At 34.7% G+C, this 26955-nt stretch overlaps 1 protein-coding gene across 9 annotated transcripts in view; it reads right to left on the minus strand.

The window, feature by feature from the left end:
- The window catches only part of LOC129002424 (protein polybromo-1-like), a 70136-nt gene that overhangs the window by 11561 nt on the left and 31620 nt on the right, over nt 1-26955 (minus strand). For all 9 annotated transcript variants that reach the window (XM_054430211.1, XM_054430214.1, XM_054430213.1 and 6 more), the window contains 15 exons: nt 24877-25038; nt 21517-21684; nt 20436-20590; nt 18582-18738; nt 17994-18161; nt 6508-6628; nt 5809-5893; nt 4220-4399; nt 3649-3811; nt 3472-3537; nt 2836-3012; nt 2069-2245; nt 1623-1784; nt 1024-1175; nt 442-614 (listed from right to left, as the gene is read on the minus strand). In XM_054430211.1, the coding sequence (XP_054286186.1) occupies nt 442-614; nt 1024-1175; nt 1623-1784; nt 2069-2245; nt 2836-3012; nt 3472-3537; nt 3649-3811; nt 4220-4399; nt 5809-5893; nt 6508-6628; nt 17994-18161; nt 18582-18738; nt 20436-20590; nt 21517-21684; nt 24877-25038 (2266 nt within the window). The remainder of the gene's footprint in view (nt 1-441; nt 615-1023; nt 1176-1622; nt 1785-2068; nt 2246-2835; nt 3013-3471; nt 3538-3648; nt 3812-4219; nt 4400-5808; nt 5894-6507; nt 6629-17993; nt 18162-18581; nt 18739-20435; nt 20591-21516; nt 21685-24876; nt 25039-26955) is intronic.

Here is a 26955-nt window from a genome sequence, read left to right on the forward strand (position 1 = left end):
AGCATTTTAAACTAGCAATGTACCATATACAGTGTCTTGTGACTCATTCTAAGGTTGAAAGAATAATTTTTTTGGAAAAGAATAATATAGGCCTAGTCAGATTTGTCACGACTCCCTTTTTAAACACAATCACCTGCTGAGTTTGGAGTACAAAACAACCTTGTAAGTCAGATGATAATATTAATTTTCTTTCTTAGAGAGAAAAACGGTTTTAAAATATTTATAAATCACAATAAAACAAAAACATGACAATGACTTACCACAGTAATGCAGTGATATAGTTAGGCACCAAACTTCCAGTCACAGTAGGCTACACTAACTTGTTTTTACGAAAATGGTGGAAAAACAATCACCTCTCGATAAAGTGTTAGTATAAAGCAATAGCGCTACCAAATTGCATTTTCTATGTATGTTTATTACCGGAGGATGGTGTATACTCACAGGAGATGTATTCGCCATGTTCCAGCACTGCACACTTGCCCACGATGTTGTTGACAGAGTTAGTATCCTCCAGGGTGCTGAGGAACACCTCCTGCTTGTAGAAGGTCCTAGCGGGAGTGTGAGGGATGGCAGATGGCAGCACCAGCCACGGCCCGTGGAAATACGCTTCTCCCCTGCAATATCACCACACCATGTTAAGTATGAAGAAGGAGGGACTTAAAGGTTAAGTTTTGCAAACATTTTTGGACACCCTAATTATCAACTTTTCGATTCCAATAATGATCAGACAAATAGGCTAACTTCTGTGTTCTCAAAATGGCTCTAAATCAAAAAAGGAGAATAATTTTGTGTCTTTCTTTACTAATAAATATCATTTGGGCAATGTTAAATTTACTAAATTTTCTTACAATTTCAATGTTTTGCTTGGTTTTTTGCTGCTGTTAATGACAGTTAAATATGAAACTTATTAGTTTTATTTGTGTTTTACAACTTAATTTTTTTAGACTGTCCTGATCATCCCTATTTGGGTAAGAGCTTTCTGGTGATTTGAATAGTTGAGGTTGTGTGATTGTGTCAACCTACTCTGCATTAGTCCAGATGGAGTCAATCTGAGAGATAGCTCTGGCGTCAGTATCCGTCTTGACATACACACAATCTCCAGTCTTCAGCACAAAGCCATTGGTGTTGAACTGCTCAAAGTATGTGACAGCCTCGTCAGTTTGGAGAACCACATTCTGTCAAACAAATCAATCAGGTTTGCTTATTATTTATCATCAAACAAAGGTGTTTAAATCTACATAAGAATTAGAATTGTATATTGAATTTGGTACTATATTTTACTAGCCATTTACAAATATCATATGGACCTATTTATTTGACTCTAAATGTGTATATTTTTATATTATTTCCATAATTTGGAAATATCAATCATGCCATAAATAAATATTATATGATAGTGTTAGATTAATTTAATCAACTGGGCATGAAATCCATTGCGAGCGTTAATTTAACTGTGATCGCGGCAACTCACCATAGATGTTACTGCGATCAAGGGAATTCACCAAAGTGGGGAAATTTGTCAAAGTGTAGACAAAGCGAGTTAGACTAAATGGTAAGCTAATTGCCATTACTTTATCAGACAAATCACAACCCTGAAGGAGGCTTTGACTAGTTACACTGACCGGTTTCTCCTTCTCCACCAGTTTCTCCCTCTCCTCCAGCTCTGCAATCTCCTCCTTGTGTTTCTCCACCCTCTCTCTAAACACGGACATGACTCGCTTCGGCTCCAACACCTCGTCCCGTGGCAATAGTTTGTAGCCGGCTGTCAAGCTCTGTGGCCAGTTCTGTAAAAAAGAGAACACATACTGTTTATTTGAAAGTTTAGCAGGCCTAAGTATTTAAAATAGCTTGAGTGAGAATACACATTATTGCTTGATGAATCCAGTATATACTTGTAAGTTAAGTATATTCCTAACCAAGCTTACGTTCATTGATACTTTAACACAACCATTTTTCATTCATGACACAAATGAGGAGATAATATAGCATATATTTACATTTTATAAAAACATCTTAAACAGCATGGAACGGTAAAACAATTAAATTATAAATTTAAACTATCGTTTACCTTAATTTTCTTGAAGGCTCTGGCTTTGGACGAGTATCGGGACTCACAGACGTAGACGTCCTTCTCCTCAAAGTTGTCTGGACGAGAGCGGAAGTAGTCCTTGACACTGAGCACACAACACCGGCCCAGCACCTGGTTGAGAGGGATCGCCACGTGTTGGTCCGTCTTGAATACCTCCTGCAACACCATACGTTGTATCTTCTAGTATCATATCTACTAGTTGCGAGTTTAGGGATAAGTTTGTCCTTACAAGTTTAATGTTGGTTGTAGTGAGCTTATGTTTGAAAAAGATGGCAATCAGGAGTATCAATACAAAGGTAATTAAACTTAAAGTTTCTCAATATTTTTCTGTCCATTTTTTTTAGTTTAAAATTATTCCATTTTCATGTTTCAGGTAGACAGACACTACCTAAAACTAAAAACTATTACCTTACACAAGAAGAAGCAACCAGGGGATGCTGTGAGTAGTACAATAGTTTGCTGTAGGCCTATCTGCCATAGATTCTGAGTCACCATGTTTAGATGGCAGCATCACCGCTGGTGTGCCCTCCACCCTCCCCTCATCAACAAAACTGACACCAGCGCTGTCTAGTATGCAACATAGTTTGAAATGATAGAATTTACAAATGAATTGCTCCATATGTTTGCCAAAATTTACCTATCAGTATTGTGTAAGTGTTATGTCAGCTGACAAAACACATCATCAAGAAATGATTGAATGTGATCGTCATAGAGAAATGGGCTGAATACAATGTTATAACACTGACCTTCTCAAGGAACTTCCTAGTGGTGACGTGGTAGGTCTCCCGTGGCCTGTAGTACTGGTTGCCATACAACATCTGCTGTCCCTCCTGGTTGGTCCACAGTCGCTGGATGTTGAGCAGTATCGGGTCCATGCCTCGCTCCTTTGGTTCTGCATACACAAAGTCTCCTATGCGATACACCTGTCCATCAAACAGTTACTTGAGGACATTCTACGAAACACAGATACCACTCATCGGGCCACTAAGATTCAAGTGTAAAAGCTTTTTTACTATGAGTGACTTAGGAAGAAGTAGTTCAAAATAGCGCAACAAATTTCAGGAAAGTTTTGTGTAGGCTAAATAGAAGCATATTCAGACAAGTAAATGTAACAAATTTGAATGATACAAGTTTTCAACTCAAGTTATAGATAGGTATTTTATTTCACCTTCTTTTAATTTTGCAGGCTTAATGTAGTAAGCTGCAACTCAACTAAATAAAGTAAAGTAAGCTTTCTTTGCTAAATATTTTAATGATCCTAAGTCAATTTTTATAGTTACAGATACCCTCACCTTTTTTTCATTTTTAGGCCTATGTCAAACAAAAAAGAGAAACGCTAAGTACGAGTATATTACTCCTATAGTGAATGTTCTCTGTGGTACCTGTTGGTTGAAGCTGAGAGCGTTGTCTGCCACTCCTACAGCCAAACCTCCGTGGCTACTGCCGTCCTGTACAAACAGAAACTACTTTTAGACAAGATAATAATTAATACTACAAGCTTTTTCAACTAATCCAACAGATTTTATTATTTCTTGTGGGACTGTTAGAAAGTCACCTACCCGACTGGTGTTGTCTTCTGAGGAGCGAGTCTGTTCCTCCTCCTCAGGTTGTTCCTGCAGCAGCTTCTGTTGTCTGGTCAGGTCCACGGCAGCACTCAGGTCCAACAATGTGTAGTTCAGTGCAGGGGAGTGCAGCAGATCACCGTTCAGACACAACTCATCCCTGCAACAACAATTGGTGGAAAACAACTCTGAAATTATCCAAACCCACCACCCCAAGATTCCTCTATCTCAGCAATCTCAGGACATCTGGCCACCAGTTTTGGTTCCAATCACCAATCAGGTGTGTGAGCATGAACTTAAGTCACTATATCCACATTTTCACCAGATTTAAGATTTAAGAGATTTACATTATCACTTTTTGTATTAATTTTCAGTATAGCTTTTTACAGTTAACATTAGATGTGGTATTTCAATATCTATAACCAGAAAAAATGCCCATCTTTGTTTCAGTGAACCAATGCTTTAAAGTGATAACGCTTACTTTCTTGATAAGTATATCATTAACAAAAAAACTAAAAGATATAAGAATTTCATAAACTAAAAGTACTCAATTACGTAGACTATTTACCTTTGCCTGATAAAGTACGACTGGAGCTCCACAGAATCTTCAAAGACCTGAGAGTCGGTGCGTGACAGCTTGCGAGCTCGCTCCATACAAGAAAATAAGTCCTCCTGGAACTGGTCTAGTCTGCGATATTGTCCTCCATCCAGACGACGCTTGATGAGGTCCAGAGACAGAGCTCGCAACCTGGACACATCATCAATAATGAACACTACTGATAACTATAATATAAAAATGTCTGCTGATTTGTCAACACAACTGCTGACAAGAAAAGCATTATAAGGAGTAAAATAAAAGCTACTATATATTCAATTTTTTACTTAATTTACTTGTCTTTAATAGGGATGGATATAATTGCAATTTAGTTCAGGACAGGACAGGATTATTTCCTTCCTGATTTTTGGGATGGGAATAGAAATAAGCAAGAAAAACTTGTGCTTTTTATAATCTTTAGTAAAATTTCTTACAAATAGCATTAATGAGAAACTAGAATCGTTTCGTTTTAAGTCTTTGTTGCACTGTTCCATCATTATGACTGTACTCTGTTATTGTGGCACTCCATTGTGAAACAAAATCATCTTTTCCCGTAATGCAGTGAAATTGTGAAGATCTCCTACAAATGCAGGGACACCATTGTCCCCTACAATTGCCACGAAATTGTAAACATCTCCTGTCACCAAGGCGGAAAAATTATCATTATAACTAAAAAAGGTGTCAATGCTCGAAATCGCTGACAGTTGGAACCCAGTTGGATAACATCCCAAATTATCTGATTAACTAATTGGGGATACATTTTCCCAAAAAAGACCAAAGACCTGTACATCTCTAGTCTATAGTATCTTCTGTCTAATGTTAAATCAATTGCTACTTTAGTGGGTATGAACAAAAGCACCCACACTGTTTATAATACACCCATGCGCAATTTGACAGTCACAGTTTGGACACTGTTTTTCAAACAACTCAATTGTCAGAGACAAAGTGCCCAGGAGTTCAAGCGAAGTTTCTTCCCATTCCACTCAGAGTTATAGCTAGAGGCTGGTTGTGACGTCATAATAAAAGTACATATTGACAAAGGAACCTGATCTTGGCCTGTTCCCAGAAGAAGTGAATGAAAGCTTGTTTTTTAGTAATCGTGACGGAAAATGTTTGCAATAATCTATAAAGTAACATGATACATTGCACTTATACACAAAACGTCATCAACTTACCAGATAAATTTTTGTAAAGGACTGAACTATTGATAACAATAAGTTTTTGTGTACACTGACCACAAGTACTGGTTAGACAGGTCAGTTAATTTCCAAAATGTACTATTTTTTAATGTTTTTATTTTAGGACAGAAATTCATTCTGCCAATCAATTGGGTAAGAATTATCATACAATCACACATCAATTAATTAATACTATTGAGAGTAAATAACTGAATAGATGGATTCGACACAAATTAAATTCAAAGTGATAACTGAGCAGGCCTAGATAAGTATGGTAACAGAAACTTAAACCTGCAAAATAACTTGCAAATATTTTAGTTCATTCACAAATTGCTGATTCTAGTCCCGGCATATGGTATAGAAACTTTCTATCAATCAACTCACTTCTTGCCGTCAACCTCATCATGTTCAGGCAGTTCTTGCATAGAGTCAGAGAAACAGCGGCCCTCCTCGTCTTGGTGGTTATAAACTGCAAAAAATGAAATAAAAAAATAAAACTTGTAATAAATTATTACCTGGGATTTTTTATCATAAGTGAAACAAGTGGATGTTTTGATAATATTTACATTTAGGGGTTGAATCATTTATACTAATGGTTTTCCAATAGTTTCACGATGTCATCAAATCAAATCAAATCAAATATCATTTATTCCATGAAAAATTGAATGGTTACAGGAATTACAATAATTCTTAAAAATAATGGAAGATCCCCACATAGACAAAGCCTGTGCGTGAGGAACGAGTACATCAGTCCATCCATATTCTATAGTCTAAACATTGTTATATAACGGGCAAGTCGACTTATATAAAATCTCTTCCCCCGAGGGACTTTTGCCAAGATAAAATTGACAAGTCCCAGGGGAAAAAATGAAAATATTGTGTTCAGGTGTTTTCTTCAAGGCCTGCCCGGACTTTTCCTAAGGTAGGCTAACTGCTATCCCTTTATTCTGAAAATCCCCATCCTAGCCGAGAGATTTTACATAAATTAAACTAAAATTAAGTTTACAGTAAACATAACGTTGATGGCTTAGTAATATTATTTCCCCTACAGCTACTACTTGTTGAACGAGTATATTTGAGTACCTGCAGTAAAAAGAGATGTGAGCAACTCCTGCACAGCTGCAGTTACGTCAGGGACTGCGTCTTCATTGGCTTTGAGCTGCAGTTTGGTCTGCAGAGCTACCCTCTGTAGCATCAGGGCATCCTACAGCAAAACACCCGTTTTTATTAATGGGTAAAAATTGGGTTTTCTCAATTTTGACCATCTAAACACAAAATTCAAACCCAATTTCTCTCTGAACCATTTTAAAGAGCTTAAAAAGACAAATAATTTTGTAGGCTATGTTGAAGAGTTTTTTTTCCAGTTATTGGTTACGGAGAAAATTCTAAAAAATGTAAATTTGGAATTTCCATGTTATTTTTATGAAGAATATTGTAAAATATTGTAGTTTGCTTTTTAATGGATATATTTTTATCACACTTTATTTCATACTAAGCTAATAATATTTTACTAAAAAACAAACTTTATTAATTTCCTTGTAGCAGCAAACATAGGTACTCGTTAAACCTAATGCTATTTAAATAGATTTAATTGAAACTCAATTCAGAAAAATGGAAATTCGTTTAGTCGGTCGGCAGGTTTGCTGCGGCAGGGGTTTGTTAAATAAAGAAATTCTCATGGCCTTTATAGTTTGTGTATATAAGCATGAAACATCAGTGCACCCATCAACCACTTGTGCAGGTAGCCTTTTACGTTTGAGCCACTTCATTTCAATATGTCAGAATCTAATGAAACTTGGGTCTATTGGAACTCCAATCAAAACTGTTCACAAACACATAGTTACATATTGTATATAGACAAATACCCCCGCCGCAGCAAACCTGCAGACTAAGCGAATTTCCATTTGACTGATTGGATTTACACTGAAATGTCTACTTAAAAATATAACATTTATTCTTGATTTAAATAGAATTAGTTTAACAAGTACTTAGGTTTGCTGCATCAGGGAGGGTAAAACTTTTTTTTTTGGTAAAATGTGAATAGGTAGTGAGAAATAAAAACATTTTCCAAATTTGATCAAAATATGTTCACAAACAAGCAAACTACAACAGTTTACTTATTCTCCTTAAGAATAACATGGGAATTTTAAATTTACAATTTTTTGGAATTTTCTCCGTAACTATTAGGCGCATAATAAGCTTCAATATACTAAATTATTTGTTTTTTTAAGCTCTACAAAATGGTTTGGAAAGAAATTGCTAAATTTTATGTTTTTTGGGTCAAAAATAGGAAAAACCTATTTTTACCCCATAAAACCCCCCGTAAACCCCCGTTCCCATGGTCCGATCATGCTGGATCGCGAACTCGTTCGAATAAACGTACGTTTACACGTTTGTACCAAATTTCATCCAAATCGGATCATTTTTGCTCGAGTTATCGTGCTGACGGACACATATATATATATATAAATATATAAATATATACTTTTGTGCCCACCCGGTTTGGCAGTCAGTGCGCTGGTAATTTACTCGGTGTGGCAGTCACCCGCCCGAAAGCCAGTCAGCTCTCCCATAAGCCAGTCAGGTATGGCTTCCCGTGCACTTTATACGTATGAAAACAGCAAACCGGTGCTGCTGCCTGTGACGATAAGCGTAACTACAATACCAATGCAGTGACTGTCTCATCGTGTGTTCTATCGTGGAGTAGTGTAGCCAAGTACGGCACCCTCATCGCCTACTTTGTAGCGGTAACACACAGCGGTCTGTAACCATCGTTTACTCCTTGTTACTATTTTTGTTGGGATAGTGATTAACTACGTGTTAATGTTTAAACACGTTCATACTCCAAATAAATATGATGCACCTCTAATAAGGAACGTCGAATATTAATTAATTATAATTGGTTGAATCTTGATCCTACCCATTCATCATCTCATATTTTAAGTTATTTAAATTTTTTTTTACCTTCAGTTGAAATTTTACTCAACTTCTCTTTCATACAATATTTTATATCCTAGTACAATATTTACAGTGTTTCCACGGACCGGGAACTATACGGATTTTCTTTATCTCGAGAAATATACGTGAATCTTGTCCGAGATACGGGAACTGTTTTTTTACGCAATTGCGTAACGCGAAGGAGTAACTATTACAAATGACAACGATATTATTCTATCTGATAAGAATAACCATGAAACTACACTCGAAAGATAAAAGATTTTTATAATAATTTTAATTTGACACACAAACTATTACATGAATTCTATTTTGGGACGGATGAATGATAAGGAAGCAACAAAAAGTGGTCACGAGTGCAAATGTGGGGGGGGAGGGGGGTACAATATAACAAACGCCAGAAACGATTATTTGTATACTTTTCAGATTCCTTATCAAATCTCTCTCTCTCTCTCTCTCGCTTTCTAACGATGTACAGATTGTGGACTTTACGATTTAAGTTTTTCTACAATTATTTCAGTTCAATCACATACCTATCCTTATGGTTTCCTATCTATTATTTTTCAAAATAAATAGTAAAGCTGGTTAAACAATTTTTTATTTTATTTTCTTGAAACCAAACACTCTTTACCATCCGGTATTCTGCAGAGTCATATGTTTAACACTGTGTTTATAAAAATTGAATGGCCACACAATTTCGTGTTTTTTTTGTTTTTTTTTAAGTAATAGTAACTGGAATATTTATATATACCAATAAGTGCTGCAAGCTGTAATAAATGCTTCTGATTTATATCAAAATAAGTTATAATTTATTTTGTATAATACATCGGTCATTGAATACAAACCATAATGGGTTTTCTATTTGTAACTTTAACTTGCAAATAATGTACAGTAGAACCTCGCTTAACTGGAGTCGCATCATCATGATGCCTATATATTACATAACCTCACAAATCCCAAGAAAATGTTTTATGAAATGTGTTTTTCAGTATAATATTTCGATATGAACGATATATTTAACTATTCACGGTAATTTTTATGTGCAGTAGGTTCCCAATTATTGAAATATTACAGTTCATTTGACAAAATTAAGATGGAAGCAAAACGGAGAAATATCAATCAGTAGCGTCAAGGTCAAGCTATACGCTCGCATTTACAGACTGACAATCTTGCACTGACACTGACATACTGACAATCGTCTGCTCCTGTCTGCTGTCACAACACTACAACATTTTGTGGTTGGGTCGTTGGGTGATTAGTAACCATGACAACTTGTGGATGGAGAGAAACCAAAGAAAGAATATAACAAAGAGAAATAATAAGAGGTGTTTTACATCATCTTTATATTTATCTTATTTTTATCATTGTTATTATTACCAGAAAGACTTAAGTACAGTACTATGATTTTATGGTGTTTTATGAGTTATTTAATATTTTTATCCCCCATACTTCTGTTCTGAAACATCATGTAGTAGTAGCCTAGGATGACTACGGTATCAGTAGTCTTCTAGTCTACATTTTCTTTTGTTTTGTTCTTTACGTGATTTATTGCTGTACAGTAAGCAAGTTTTGTTTTGTTTGAGTAAGCATACGGTGTAGTTTTTACTAGTGAACCAAGGTTAATGACTTAACATATCACGGTTGCGCAATACCTATTGTATTTTGACTATGTAAAATGCAAATTTATAATCACGTTAACGTCCATTTATATAGTGTCCCGGAACGGCATTGTTCCTGAGTAAGAAACATATAAATATCCTATTTAAATTATCCAGAAGTCCTTAGTTACTCATACAGGAAAAAAACGTTTTAGGCCTAAATCATTTGAAACCCGTACATTACATATTTTTGGTCGATTTTTCGACCACTGGACGACCACTAGTTAAAGTTAATTGTATTACAACAATCTTTATAGTAAGCAATATAAGCTTGAATCGGACTTATCTGCCTTCAGCTAATCTATCATATGATAGTACGTTAGAGAGTATGTCCATGCTGAAGTTTTACTTATACTTGAAGAATGACTTAATTTAGTACCAAGAAATAAATCACACCCCTTACATACACTGTGCTGTTTTAATGCTGTGTAGTTGATTGCTACTGTATTAACCTGTGATCGCATATTAATTCCTTCATTAGGAACGTATTTTAAAAAATACTAATTTTATTTTTTTTTAATTTCTATGATTTATTTACAATAACAGAAATGTGTAAGATTTAAATAAATTAATGTGTTGCATTGTCCATTTAATGTTACATCATAGTAAATTAAAATTTCACTGAAACTTAAACAATAAAAGCCGAAATTAGTTATAAAGAAAACACGAGTTTCCTTTATATTGCTTTTACAATCGAAATATACATACTGAGCCACGGCTCGGTCCCCCGGTACTTTTCATTTTAAATATTCAAATAAAGTCGATTATTTTAAATGTTTTATGAAACGTGACATGGCAAATTTCCATGGAACTTTTTTGTCGGCTACTACTTTATTCTATTTTTTGGTCAGGTAAGTTTAAAAACAGTGGATTCTGTATACAAAAAGTAAAATGTTCTAAATCATATTTTTTAATTTTTGGCTTATGTACGTAATTTAAATTGTACGAGAGGGGCTTCCCACCGTGCCGGGTTGCGCCGTGCGGGCATATTTTGATCCAGTGGCGGGTGTTTGGTTTTTTGAATAAGAATACTGAATTGCTCGTTTTAAGATCGTATCATTACAAATCCTATCATTTTAAGATTTGCTTACACTTACGAGAAATGCATTTTCCATTTGTAAATTTCTCAGGTACAAATTTTATGAAATAACGTACATTATTGCGTTGTTTGACAACAAGTAGCTGGGGACCGAGCTTTGTTCGGGAAACTTTATCACTACACTACAGTTAACACACATTTAACTTCTATTCAAATAATAATATCATAGTTTACTGAAATGATGAGATAGAAGAGTTTTTAAAAATTTGTTTGGTTCCCCTAAATGGCCCAAACTATAGAAATTACCCAGTATTTTTCACGCTGAATTCAAAGAAGGCTATTAGCAGTATGAAAATCTTCCCACCTTCCTTCCTTTGAAGTATTAGTCACTGCAAAAACTTGGACTCGCTCCAAAACCAGAACCGAAACGTTTAATTTACCCTTAATTTTTAAAATGTAATAAGTTACAATTTTCTGGAAACTCAGGACACTTTCTGACTGAAAACAATTACGGTTGATCCTTGTTGGTGAGTACCAAAAAGGAACCTTAGGTATAAACATGGTTGTATATCCAAGTTTGGTTGTCCTTGATATTGCACTATTTCATTGACACTGACAAATTAGGGCTAGGCTGCACTATAAGTTAATTGGGAGTTTATTTGATATCTAGTCCTAAGCTCATAGCCATCTTAAGGCAAACATAACCAAAACCTAACCACAGAGATATAAATATAAGTGATATAAATATAAACACTCATTCTCTGTAGGCCTAAAGCTACCTATCTATATTTTTTTGGGTTAGGATTAGTACTTTTTTGAGAGAGTGTCATTATGTACTGAGCACACTTAGATGATATAGGGTATCAGTGATTTATGAAATTATTTATTTATAAAAAGCAACCTAACGGAGTTTACCTTAATGATGCACCCAGTATTTAATAAAAAATTTAAGCTTATGCCTATGTATATTAGTTTTAAAACGGAGTAGAATAAGGCACGTATAATCTAGATTAGGCATTGATTAGTGTTTATAAACTAAACATGGATGAACCACTAAGTCAAGCTACTAATCCAGTTGTTCAGGCTAGGCTAAACTGAGCTCTGAAAGCATCCATCTCAAAACGGCCACAACTTAAGAACAGATCCTAGAATTTGATTTATTTTAAACTTTATTTTTCTGAAATAGATAGCTAAACTGTCCAGTGCAATCATCCCACACTGCAAATAGCAACACTCAAACTTAGTTAGGTAAGCTAGTGGTAGGTTACAACTAATTATTATCCCTGTGACCGATTCAGTGTAACATCTGACATCAGTCAGAATCAGACGACATTATTGACAATGACACGACTCGATAACTGACGAAAAGAGTAATTTAGTGATAATAATTATCATAAAAAGCGTTGGTAGGTTACAACTAATTATTATCCCTGTGACCGATTCAGTGTAACATCTGACATCAGTCAGAATCTGACGACATTATTGACAACGACACGACTTGATAACTGACGAAAAGAGTGATTTAGTGATAATAATTATTATAAAAAGCGTTAAAAATAAAAAATAAAATGTATCGCTCGTTTATATTGGCAAAAGTATTGAATAAACAGTATTACAGCTGAGGATAATGTAAGAATATTCTTTTAATGGATTAGAAACTCATTACTCTGGAAAGTTTTATAATGTAATACAAATTCTTATACATCAAACTATTTAATGAAGTGGAGCAAAGTCGAGTCGTCCTCTTTCTCTCTGTCTCTAGTTGACAAAATTGTATGTCAGAAGCTAATACACATCAGAAGTACAACAGTTACCTCGGAAAGTGCTTCAAGAGCTTTCTGCACATGCGCAAGCTGAGGTGCTTGTGGGTACAGAACGCCGAGTTATGTCTTAAAATGTAAACAAATGACAATAATGGCGGAATGTTTTCTCATAAGGCCCATGTTAAATTTTCAAAAGTTTGTACTCATATTATGGCGAAAATAGAATTTTCCCGGCTATACCACTGGTCTAGAACTTTTTTTGACCCAGAACTTAGTTATTCCGTAAAAATACACGTTTTTGTTAATGCGGACTTGCATTTGCTATTTTATATTCAGGTTGGATTTATTTAAAACTAAACATAAAAAACTCATTCGTGGTCCAAAAATCCCCCTCTTCCAAGTAAGGCTATAACGGCACATTGCAAAACGAGAAAGTTGAAATTCTCAGAAGTCATCTGATTGTTCCTCACCTCTGCGCGCATCCCTTGCAGTGATTCAATGGTGTCAGATTCAGACCAGCTTGTCGAGCGACTCTGTCGAGTGCTTGAAACTGTGCGAATGTAGTCTTCTTCTATAGAAATAAAATTACAGTTTTGTCTGTCCATTGCGTAGAATCATGCAGTTTTTGGTTATTTTTACGTTTCTAGGCTATGAAGGCTCAAACGAGTCTTATCTTAATTTCTGTCTGTCTGTCTTTCTGTCATTCTGTCTGTACCAACAAAATGTAAATTTACGCTGCCTACTCCGAGAAAACTATATTACCGATTATGATTCAAATATTTTTCCTGCATTCACTGGATTGGTTATAGTGAGTTTGGCTATTAAAATATGGCCTCGCTACTTTGGAATAAAATAATGAACCATCAAATTCTGCAGGTTTGCTTCGGCGGTGGTATTTCACTGTTAGTAGGGTAGTGATTAATATTAAAAAAAGTATCACAATTTAAAACTTATCTTGCCTGCTATAGTTGGTAGATAATCAAAAATAGGATTTTTCAAGATATGTTTGGCCTACAGGATGTTTTAGCGAATTGTATCACTCAGTTTATAGGCCAACGTAAACTAAATTTACTCCCATGTGCCTATGGGAGTTTTGGTTTTTCTTTTCCGAGTTCGTTTGGCTCTTCCACCCGACCGATTTTCATGATTGAAGCCTCAAATTGAAGGTATGCACGCAGAGATTTCACATCAAGTATCAGCATATTGATATTTATTTATTTAATAATGGTATTTATTTCAATACTGAGGGGCAGCATAGGTCCTCTAGTCTTATATATATGTATTTAAAAAAAATGGTTTTTATTTTCCGAGTTCGTTTGGCTCTTCTACCCGACCGATTTCCATGATTGAGGTCTTATGTTTAAGGAATGCTCGCACAGATTTCACATAAAGTATCGGCAATACTTATCTAATGTATTACTCCACCAAAAATATATATTTGACTTTTTTTAAATTTCTACTTCGATTTAAGATGCATTTCACCAGTTACAATGTTATCTAATCCTATATATTTTGGTCTAAGAACCTTCAGTGAAATACCGGCTTTAATTTAAGCTATTAGTTATTGAAATCGGACGAGTTTCAAGCAAACAGAAGATGAATAACCAAAATAAAACTTATTTTTCATAAGGTTTTTCTATGGTTAAAAACCAATAGTTCCACTATTATTTATGTTTTAGATTTAAAATAATCTGTGAATTATATTAATTTGAGCTATTAATCTTTGGCTTTAATTTTAACTAACTATTAATCTTTTGAAACAGTTAAGTCCAAGATACTGTATTACTCGATAAAAAATCTTAAATTTGACATAAATCAAAGGCATATCTTTTAGTGGAGACCTAGGTTTCTACGTCAAAACGTTATCGTCAGTCCTGTTGTATCATAAATTTGATTATTTCTCGGATATGCTATGTTATTATAAAGCTGCGTAGCAGCACGAGTCCGCTAGTTTTGTTTGAATTTCAAATCACACTTAATTTTATATAGTTAACCCTCTATCTAGTATTTGTCCAAGAAAGGACACGAAAAGTTGACGTGTGAGATAGCAATGTCATGTTTTTACATTTCGGACATTGGACAAAACAATTAAATATTGTAACCAGCAAACGGCCTCAAACCGTAAAAAGAAAATTCAACGCTGGAGGACACGTGTTGAGAACATTTGGTTTTTCTTTAATTTACGCTATAATATAGTATAAAACATCTACCATATCCATAATAATGTTATAATACATAATAATGTTATGTCCATAATAATGTCAGAACACTGAGTCAATGTCTTTTCCCCGGTTATCAACCCAAAACTCAATAGAAATTGTATACACAAAGAAGCTCTATTTTCATTTACGGTTACCCTACACATTATTGCACTTGCGATTAATTAAATCCGTTGTGTAAGGAAAAACGGTTTTAATCCAACTTAGTTTGGATTTGCTTTTGAAACTTGATCTAAAATGATTGCGGTATTTGTAAACAATATTCAATGTAAACATATAATCTTGATCCGAACAGCTGTTCGCTATTTCATATGATGATTATGTGATAAACATTGTGAGAAAACTTGACAAAAACGCACAAAATTGGGTTTTAAACGTCCGTAAGTTTTTTTACAAAGTAGTGAGGCCATATTTTAATAGCTAAAGACACTTTCGCCAATCCAGTGAATACATTAAAATGATTCGAGGATCTTGATAGGTACTCTCGTTTTTCAGGAGAAGGCCGCGTAAAATGGCCTTTGGACCGTGACAGACGGAAGATAGACAACAACGGAATTGAGATAATAATTGATGATTGAGATAATAACGGAATTGAGATGAAACTTTTTTCGGATTCTTGAATGTTTAAAACGTAAAAATAATCTAAAAATTGATGATTCTGAGCAATGTACAGACAAAACTCTAATTTTATTTATATAGATTAGTACCTGTGGTGATTTTTATTAGAAATTTATTGAAGTAAATAAACAGCAAAGTTAAAAAACATCCGACCAGTGTTTTTATTTAAAAAGTACGTAGGCCTATTTGATTGGCTTTGTTTTCTGAACTAAAATATCTATTTCCTGATCTATTTTTAGTTCCTGGTTTCGAAACATAATTTGGCAAAACAATTATTTATTCATTAAACAACTTGATCGAAAAATAATTTCTAAACATTGGAGGACAATTAAAAAACTTTCGAATTCTAATAAACCTAGCTGCCGTACCTGTGTTTTACATCGGAGAGTATTTTGAAGAGAAAAAGTTTGATACGCGTCACATATTTCAAATCCCACTCCAAAAACGTCATGTTAAAACGTTTACATCCATAAATTAAGAAAGTCACAATCTCCAATTAACAGGCCCGTAGCAAAAGTTAAAAGTTTCACAAATCGAATAGTTTCTACCTTTTGGACCGCAAAATCAAAGCACTGCATTGACAGCATTTACAGCTGACTTCGTTAAACATTCTGTTATCTACATTCTTCAAAAATGTAAACATTGTGAAACTTTGGAATCCCATGAAGCGTAACTCAAAGAAAACACAGTAAATGTAATCGGTATATTTGTTAACCAGGTACAGGGCTACCTCTTGAATTGATATAGATAATAAATCGAAAAATAAAGAAATATAAGTTGATTGATTATTGGCTCTTACAAAAGGGTAAACAATCAAGGAAAATGATTTAATTAAGTAACCACACATCACTGAGTCTATATCTTCATTCTTTCTTGTAAAAATCGCTTTGATTGTGGCTATATAAAGTAGGGAAGTAAGATTTCACTGTACAACGAGCTCAAAAAGCTCGAGAACCAGCAATAAGATGGAAATAACCGGCAGAACCTTTAACCATCCACTGGCTCGCTAGTCGCTACCCCAGGTCGGTCGGTAGCCGGGTAGCCCATCAATGGAACCCGTTAGGCCCGCCCCGACCTCTCGCCGCAAGAGAGACAAGAATTTTGCCTTGTTCCACGCGCCTTTGATTGTTTGAGGCGGGAAAACTATTTGTGTGCTACGGCCCGTGCAACACAAGATATTGTTTTCGTATTACTTGGCCTTTTTCCAAGATGACCGGGACCGTTAACTTATATTATGGACTCCCTTGGAGAATAATTCAAAACTACAAAGAACATTTCTAATCCCACAGTATACTGGCTATTTAAATTATAAACACTTTGGTGTTTGAAAAATATTTTTGGACGATAAATTTTGCAGCTATTTAAAATCATCCAAGATGGCCGCTTGCCTCCAAGGACTCAACAATAGGCCTAATTGTGCGACTATGAAGCAATAACTTCCCACCTTGCGCTTGCGAATTAGTTCGGTACATATTTGTATCCACAGTTGCCAGGACGAGTATTAAGACGACCAAAGATTACATTGACATTTAGGTATTTAATCTGTAGAATAGTAATTGTTAAGAAAACTGGAAGACAACTAATTAAAATGAAGTGCGAAAGATGGGTTATGAGAGTGCTCAATTCCTGAAGCATAATCCGTTTGTTTGAGGTGCGAATTTTCAAGCTTGTAGAACAAATAAATATCACAAAGTAGAAGGGCAGGGGTGAAAGTGACTGAAGTGACAGGATACCCGGTGGATTTTCAGTGACTGGATTCCAGTGGTATGCGGTAAAATATATAGTGACTGGCTTAGCAGCACAAATTTTACGTGACTGGCTTTCCCATGCAAATGCGGTGGTGACTGCATTAGCATAGCATTTTTTACGTAATTATATTTTAGTATTTTTAAGAAAAAAAGAGATATATACGTTCAGATATGTCTAGGCTTAAGATATTTACCAATATATATAATATATATATCATAGTCTTGAAATATATTGGGGGGTGCAACTGACTGACTTCCAGTGTATATTTTATGTGACTGGCTTCCCGGGCGCGGCCGTGTATATATAAATATATATATATATATATATGAATTTGAACGGATGGTGTTTTTGGCCTCTAGGGACCTCAAAACGAATAAAAAAATCGGTCCCGCGTCCAGGTCTTACCATGAGTACTACGGTAATAGCTTATTCCCTATATGGGAAATTCGCTAAAAAAAGATAGTTTGATAAATATTTTAAATGAGTGAGCCTATGAATGAGTAGCAATGCTGTCTTGGTAGCATAGGGTATCTTCACAACACAGAACACCAACACAACATCACCATACCTTGTATATCTGCGAGTCAGGCTCATTGTACTTGCAGGCGTTGTCAAACATGAGAACAAAATCTGCCACAAGATCGTCCAAGTTTTCATAGGAACCGACCTTGAGTTTCTGGGCAATCGATTCCATGTTGGTTGGTTTTTTTATCACTTCGTAGTAGTCTGGATACTCCTGTAATTTACAACACATTGCTTTAGTAAAATGTACTAAACGTTAGCAATGCATTAATGATTTTTATTGTTTACTAGCTACTAAGTGCTGAAAACATTTGATTAATTTTAATATTAATAAAAGTTGAAATGAGTCAGCTCTAAGCCAATAAAATTTACTATTGCACAGCCGTAAGCAAATGATTGCAAATTCAAGCGGAATAAATGTGATTTTTTTTTGTTTAAGTAAAGATTTTAGTCAAAATAAACTACCTTATTATTAATTTTATGTATGGTGAATAATATTTGTTCTTGGTATGGAACAGTAACTGAAAAGATAACTAAAGGGCACTATCTAAACTATAAGAAAAAAATAAATCTAGTTAAATACGTATACTACATTAATATAATGCATAGCAGTACAATAAAGATGTTAACTCACAATCTTTGAAGGAAGCTTGTTGAAAATCACACTCAGTTGACGATTATTTTTGGGATCCTTGTAGTCTTTAATGGTGTTAAAGAATGTTCTCATTTTGGCGTAGTCTTTCCCATAGTGGCCGGGATTTGGTGTTATCTTTCTTGGCTTTGGTGTTAATCTGTAAACAATGGTGATTTTATTTCTTTGTTTGAGTGAATGTAAAATAATTGAAAAAATAATATAGAGCATTAATTACTACGTAGCACATTACTTCTTGACCACATAGCACAAATGTTAACAACAAATAGCCTAACTATTTTGGTGTCTCATTAAACTTTTAAAAAGCTTTAAAACTTGTAAAACTAAACTTTTTAATTGTTTTGTTAGAACTGAGCAATTACTGTTTTTAATTTTTGTTTCAGGGAATAGAAATCAGGCTGCGATCCTGTTTTCATTATTGAAACTTGAAACATTAGTGAGAAATATTTGTGCTTCCTTTCAGAATTACAAAATGGCAGAAGATAAAACCACATCTGATGATGTGATTTTTGTGTGTGCTTATAGTGTAGTTAGTTTTGATTTCATTAAATTTATGCCACATACTTAAGACTCAAAGCCCCATTGTTGGAGGGACATAAAGTTTTATTGTGATTTGTTTCTATTATGAAACATAAGGGAGCTGTTTGAGTAGTAGAGTGTGGGACTTCGGTCTATGGAGTCCTCGGTTCAAATCACACCAGTCACCAATTAATCTTATTTATGTGAGTGTTGTAACTCTTTAGGCCTTGATCTAGTAATATGTAAATCAATTTTTGGCTCAAGCTAAAAAACATCTGGGTATATTAATAATAAAAACAAATCCCAATTAATTTAATATTGTATTTAATTTAAATTCCGCTAATCACCAATGGAAGTAATGTGTTAAACGGTTCCGGGCATAGGATGTGAAGGTAATCAATGTGTTTTAATTGTAATCATGAAAAAATTGCATGGTTTGTACATAAAATTGCATTGTATAAATAAACACCATTCCACATGGGTGAAACTGGACAGAAAAACAAAGATTCTACAACAAAGCTGCAACTCCCTTATTTGTTTGCTTTTGTTGGAAGACTGACATTTGCATGATTACGTAGGCCTCTGCCTGTACATTGAACATGTGAAAGGGGTAAAAATTTTAATGCCAATACAATGAACGAACGACACGGTAGGCCTACTGACAAATAGTATTGATAGCAATAGCACTGCAAATCAACGACATTGCTACCTTAGATGTGCTGTCGTCTCTTATTACTAATTGAACCACCGACAGTACTAAACTAAAATTTTACATCAACTATATTTGTATTTACGAGGGTTGTTTTTTTTAAGTAAGGGCCGTTTGTGTATACGCCCAGGTTTGCGTGTACGCCACAACGAAGCTCCTCGTCGCTTACTGGCATCATTTGTGAACAGAATGGCGCCATTTGCAGGTTTGCAGCTGATGTGTACACGTTGCTGTGTGTTTAGAAAAGTTTTAAAATGATTTCATCTCCTGCCGCATGTGAGATAAGGATAGTGATGTGTATTTTTACCACAAGTATCACATCTGATGCCACCATTTATCGCTAGATGATTGAAGGTTATGGCCCCAGTGCAATGATTGAGTGTAATGTGCTGAGATAGGATAGGTAAAGTAAAAATGGCTGTGAAAACCCTTTTCCTATGTGATCAGTAAACAGTCTGTTATTCACCAAACCACAAATCTTTCCTAAATGAACATTTTGACGGACAATTTTAACTCCCTCACCCATTTCTGCACTTTACCCTTTATCATTGGACTAAGGCCAAGGAGCTATAATGAGCCTGGTAACAAATTTGCCACTATTGACTCACGTGCGAGGTGCTGACTTCTTGGCCGAGCTGCCAGGAGTGTCAGGTAGAGGGCCCAGCTCCTTCACTCTGCCCATCAGTATCTTCTGCAGCTTGATGGCATCATCATAGATCATGCTGCCCTCCTCATTGTAGCGCTTGCAGTTGTCAAACATCAGCTGAAACACAACACTATAGTATAAATAAATGAAACTGCCTTTATTTAGCAAGCGTTCCTCAGTACATACTGCTTTACCGGATAACTCTTCCCTATGTCTGTCCATATTTGTTTGACACATCGGTCGCGTAAAGATAGTTTTAACGAGACGAGTAGAAATTTATGTTACAAGCCTTGGCGAGTGCCTTAGAAACTTCTTCTCTTGTCATTAAGGCTATTTACACGGGTTGCGTACACTAATTTACCTACTAAAGTTTTTTAATTACAGTAGAGTCCTGCAAACTCGGCGTAATGTGGACTGGAAGGGTGCCGAGTTTGAGAAATGCCGGGTTATCGGGAACTAGGGTTGAAATGAAGAACAATACAATTTTGTTAGGCTTTTGAACTGCCTCCTTTATTTATATTTATATTATTAGTTAGTATTAAGTCATCAGATATAGTAGGCTACAACATATCCTTGGTACAAGCTGCGAATGATTTGACTTGAGCTGGCTTGAGTCCATGTTCAACTCGGACTCAAAAAATCACAAATTTTCTGAGCCAGGTTATCCAGACTGCCGGGTTATCGAGTGCCGAGCTTGTGGGACTCGACTGTACTAATAATCACTACTCATAACATCTAAGAGAGGTTATGTTTTTGTTTATAACTTCTCATTACCACTGACAGTGATGCAATGAATCATTGTACAAAAGACTAATTGCATCACTCATTAACAATTAAATAGGCCTGAACAGATGATTAGTTGAATTGAAGTTGATGATTAGTCAGTAAAAGAGTATTGCATTATTATTTTTACCTTGGAAATTAGTTTTGAACCCAACTAAAATGCACAATTTATGCATGGGCCCCCTTGTCTTTGTTAAAAGTTTTGCATAGTCACATTGCCCAACTCGAGCTGACCAGAGTGATTTCTACCAATAGTTTACCTTGAAGTCACTCAGTATCTCTTCCTCGCACTGGTACTTCTCCGCCTTTATGTTGGACTCTATGGTGAGCATGTCTATGGGGTGGTCTATGACCTTGTAATAGTCAGGGTACAGCTTCTTGCTGGGCTTCTCCATAAACATCAGCATTGGTTGTCGCCCATCTTCACACTGCAAGGATACCAAAAGATCACATCCATGTTGTGACAACGGTGCAAATAATAGTTATTTGTGCAACTAGTGAGCAAAGTTGAACTTATAAACAAGAGAAAAATGTTGACAGTCAGGGCTTGCCAAGGGTATTGACATTTAATAATTTTACTTAATACTACTTTACTTCCACTATTTACAGGATTAGAAACAAAAGGGTCCAGAGGAATCAATCTTCTGGCAGGAGTATACACCTATGATTCAGAGTTCATGTTTCAGAGTTCACCGAGTACACATCGTCCCCAGTGTGGATATTTTTTGATAGTGCGGGCATTAGAATTGGCAGAGTTTTAATTTCGCTATTGTGATCCCATGTGTTTTTACTGAGGTTTAAATTTACTTATCGCAATTGTTGTATCATCATTTTAATTTTCACACTCTAAATAATTATCAAAATGACAAATTGTAGTCAGTGTAACGGTAAACCGTCCTAACAGTCGCATAAGATAGTGTGTGTCAAGTGAAACAAATGTTTTCAATTAAAACGTATTAACAGACAAAAACTCACCTAGATGCATTGGTGAGTAAACATTTTGAGTGGCAACTTTACATGATATCAAGAAAGAAATTTTGGAGTTGAAAAAATCGCACACAGAGACTCGGTGAAAGACTTTAACAAAACCAAGGATAACATTTTTGAAAGGATTGACGAGTTGAAAGATGTTGTTGAATCCCAGCAGAATTTATTACAGGCCTATATCGAACGAACTGAGAACCTAGAAGCTGAGAATCGGAAACTCCGTCAGGAACTGGAGGATGCCTGACGTATCGAGGAAACCGAGCACCATACCAGGGTAACTGCATCAAAATTCATGGAGTCCCCAACACAAGCAGTGAAAACGTCGTGGATATTGTAAAGAAGGTAGGAGCTGCAATAGACTTTGAAGTTACAGACTCGATGTTGGACAATTGTCCTTGTCTAGGGAAATCTTTTCGGGAACGTCCGGCAGGAATTATTGTCAAATTTGTCCATCAGATGGGTAAAGAAAATTTCCTCGCTAAGAAACAAGGAAAAAAAGACTTGTCAACTCATCATATGAATCTCGGCACCGACCATCCCTGTATGTCAACGAGTCCTTGTGTTCGTCACGTCGGAAACTCTACGGCCAGGCCCGACAGATAAAAAAAGACAAACATTACAAATACACAAATACATATGGCTGTGAGGCGGGAAAATTCTACTCAAAAAGTCCGACCACGGTCCAGTGATATCTGTTGCGTGTCACCGTGACCTGGCCTAATTAATCTTAGCTTCAATACTGGTCAGTTTCCAGAAGCATTAAAACTGGCAGTAGTAATTCCAAACAAGATGTAACTCCTTTATTTAAAAAGGGGGAGAAAAAGAAAATGTCTAATTATAGGCCAATTTCATGACATAAGTTTTTTCTAAGTTGTTTGAAAATTAAACTCATTAATTTGTTTAGCAAAATTGATTTTTTTAGTCCTTTCCAATATGGCTTTAGAGAGGGCAAAAGAACAGAAGATACGTTGATAGATTTTTTAAACTTTACCATGCAAAATCTCAATCAAGGAAAAAAAATAGCAGCCTTTTTTTAGAAATTTCTAAAGCGTTTGATAGTATTCAACACTCAATTCTATTAGAATTGTTGTTGAACAGTGGTATTAGAGGTGTAGCTCACACAGTGTGTAAAATTGGGAGATTATATGAGTGAGTGGAAGGTAATAAAACATGGGGTGCCCCAAGGCACAGTTTTAGGTCCTATCCTTTACTTAGCGCATGTAAATAGTCTTTGCAATGGTAAATTCAAAGTTTCATTTGCTGACGACACTGCTTTAACATAATTATATCAGTACAAATTGTGACCAAAATAAGTCTGCTATATAGGAAAATTTGATTAAATTAAATATGTGGTTTTAAAAAAATAGAATGGTTTAAGTATTGTAAAAACTAACTTCATTAATTTTTCTTTGAGCGCTCATGAAAATACTTTTGATGAAGTTGTATATAGGTGTACTAACTGTAATGCAACTGTACTAATGTAAGAGTCAACTCTACAAAATATCTAGGTTTATATTTGGACGAGCTGTTTACATGGAAGGCCCACATATCGCAGCTACAAAAAAAATTGAATTATGTCCAAAGAATATTTTCTCAAATACATTATGTATATTTGTACATGTACATATGTATATTTTATTTCCTTTAGATACGTCTAAAAAATTATATTTTTCTATGGTACAAAGTAGAATGATGAAATATGCCATAATTTGTTGGGGAGCTGCTTATTTATAAAATTTAACATGTTTACAGGTTGCAAAAAAAGGTTTATTAGGTTAATTAATTTAGAAAAAAAGTTTGAGCATTCTTGGCCTTTGTTTTTTACCGAGAGTAAATAAAATAAACGTCTTATAACGTTCTTTTATTTACTCTCGATAATTTAATAACACATACAATGCTGATCAAGAAGTTATTTTGTTTTTTAGTTTAAAGATTTTATCCTTAAAACATTTGTACATTTATAAGGTTTTAAATATGTTCTACTGCAGAAGTGGAAATATGCCAATTAGAATTAATAGATTGTTTACGTTCTGGTTTATCTTATTGTATTCCAAGGTCTAGGAGAACATGTTTTAGTAATTCTTTCTCATATATCGCTCCAATAATATTTAATAATTTGCCTGTGAATATTAAGACAGCCCTAAATGCTTCCATATTTTTGAAAAGGGGAAAAAATGTTATTTACAATAAATGATGTGAGAGATATATTATGTTTTAAAAGTATGTTTTTATAGTATAAAAAATATCAATTACATTTATTTTGTGTCTCTAGTAGTTAAGTTTAACTACACAAAATTACCCTCTTTTGATTTTTTTTTCAAGTTACAGTATTTTCCTTTGTTTATGATGCTCACAAGAGTTTTTTTTAGTTTTTTTAATGTATATTTTTGTGATACGAAATTGGTTTAGTACTGGATTAACTTAATGTTAATAGTGTGTAATTAAGTGATGGTAACCTAAACACATGGTTTCCACTAAAGAGGTACCTATATTTCCACAAATGTTTGTAAAGATACATTGAACAATTGGTAAATATGGAAAATAAGCCGATTTATTTTTTTCTTTCATTTACAATTTGCATCGATAGCCAAGCAATAATCAAATTTAGCCAAACGCAACACAGAGGGACTCACCGTGTAGTCTATAAGGCACTTGCATAGAGAGTAGAGTCTCCGCTTCAGTGGTATGTTGTCCAGGTACTTGCCTCTAGTCAGACAACGAGTGCTGCCTCTGCTGGTCACCACAGTCTTGGGAGGAGGCTCATCTCCTCCACTGTCATCTTCACTGTCAGAGTACTGCCACACAAACATCATAAAATCACTACAAGCAATCTTATGAAGAAATCTGCAGTACACTGGAAATTTGTATTGTTTTTTTGCATGAAACGTATTCAGCAAAACAATGGCTGAGCCGGTGCAGCACAAGCGTGAACTGTACTGGTAAAATTTAGTGGCGGCCACCAGGTTGCAAACATATAATTTTTTTTATAAATTAAATATTGTATTTATTCATTTATTCTATTTGAGGACTAATGTTGTGTACATAAACTATCCCGGAAGTTTTATTGATTACATTTTTTTACTTTCTCCCCCTATACCATAGTATATGGAGAAAGTATTGTTTTCGTCAAAATTTTCGAGTTTGAGTTTTGAGTGGATATATTCGTTTTGGGTCCCCCTGGACCCAAAAAAGTGGTTTTCGAAGTGATGTCTGTGTGTGTGTGTGTGTGTGTCTGTGTGTGTGTCTGTGTGTCTGGATGTGTACAGAGCTAGAGACTACACCTGTGGTCCGATTTTGATGAAATTTGGTATGTAGGTTCTAACCCATGGTATCTCCAGGCGTTTTTTTCATTTTTTTGAAATTTTGATTTCTAATGGGGATTTTCCCGTAAAAACCCATAAAAAACCGGAATAGTCTGATTTTCTCAAAAATGGCCCGAACGATTTTGATAAAAAATTAGTATGTTATAGCCCTTTAAATTCTGAACAAAATGGTACAAATCCCATTTCTGTAAAAATTACGGTTCAAAAGTTATTGAAAATTATGTTATTTTCCCATAAAAACCCCATAAAATAACAAAAAATAGGATTTTAGACAAAATCCGGTTTTGATTTAACATAGTATATTATGGTCATTTTGATAGTTTTTTTTAGGGATGGACGAGATTGGATTTTTAGTTCGAGACGAGACGAGACGAGATTTTTTATTTCTCATAAAATTTCGAGACGAGATCGAGACGAGATTTCTCTTCTCATACACAACGGGAAATGCACGTTCGAAATTTTTACCTGATTTTGTAACATTGTTAGATGACTGTTTAAATACTAAAATAATGATAATAGGCAAGAATATTTACAATCTTTCATTAAATAACATCAGCATAACATTTTTTTATTAATCACGCCTAACTTATTAAAAATGCCTACGATTAGGAAACATGGTGATATCAGTTAGGATAGAGTTTAACTTATCCTAAAATAAAATAAATCATAAAATAAAAGCAATATTAAATTTTATAAAATAGTTACTTGTTTTGACTTTTTTTATAGTAATAAAACATTCCTCACACTGCTTACACTTAACAAAACTTCTCAAATGTTATTAAAGTAATATTATTAAAATAATGAAAGTAATATTTACATTAAAAGAATTAAAGTAATATTTACATTAAAAGAATTAATTAAATAAGAACGCCTTCGAAAAGGAAACGCAACTACAACACGCTCCTGTATTGCGGGTATTGCATTGACTTTCTGCAGGCGTTTTAAATTTTTTTTTTTTTTTTTTTTTTTTTTTTTATTCTCGTCTCGATAAAAATCTCAGCCAAAAAGTAATCTCGTCTCGTGTAACGAGATTGAAAATTTCCCGAAAATTTCCCGAAATTTCGAGACTTGACCATCCCTAGTTTTTTTTTACTTTTTAGAAATTTTTATTTTTAATGGGGATTTTCCCATAAAACCCCATAAAATAACGGAAAAATAGGATTTTCCCAAAAATGGCCCGAACGATTTTGATAAAAATTTAGTATGTTATAGCCCTTTAAATTCTGAACAAAATGGTACAAATCCCATTTCTGTAAAAATTACGGTTCAAAAGTTATTGTAAATTATGTTATTTTCCCATAAAAACCCCATAAAATAACGGAAAATCAGATTTTCCCACTATTGGCCCAAACGATTTTGATAAAACTTTAGTATGTTATAGTCCTTTAA

Source organism: Macrosteles quadrilineatus, unplaced genomic scaffold (assembly GCF_028750875.1).
Source record: "Macrosteles quadrilineatus isolate MER2022 unplaced genomic scaffold, UCM_ALF_1.0 Scaffold_9__3_contigs__length_116548681, whole genome shotgun sequence".
NCBI lineage: Eukaryota > Metazoa > Arthropoda > Insecta > Hemiptera > Cicadellidae > Macrosteles > Macrosteles quadrilineatus.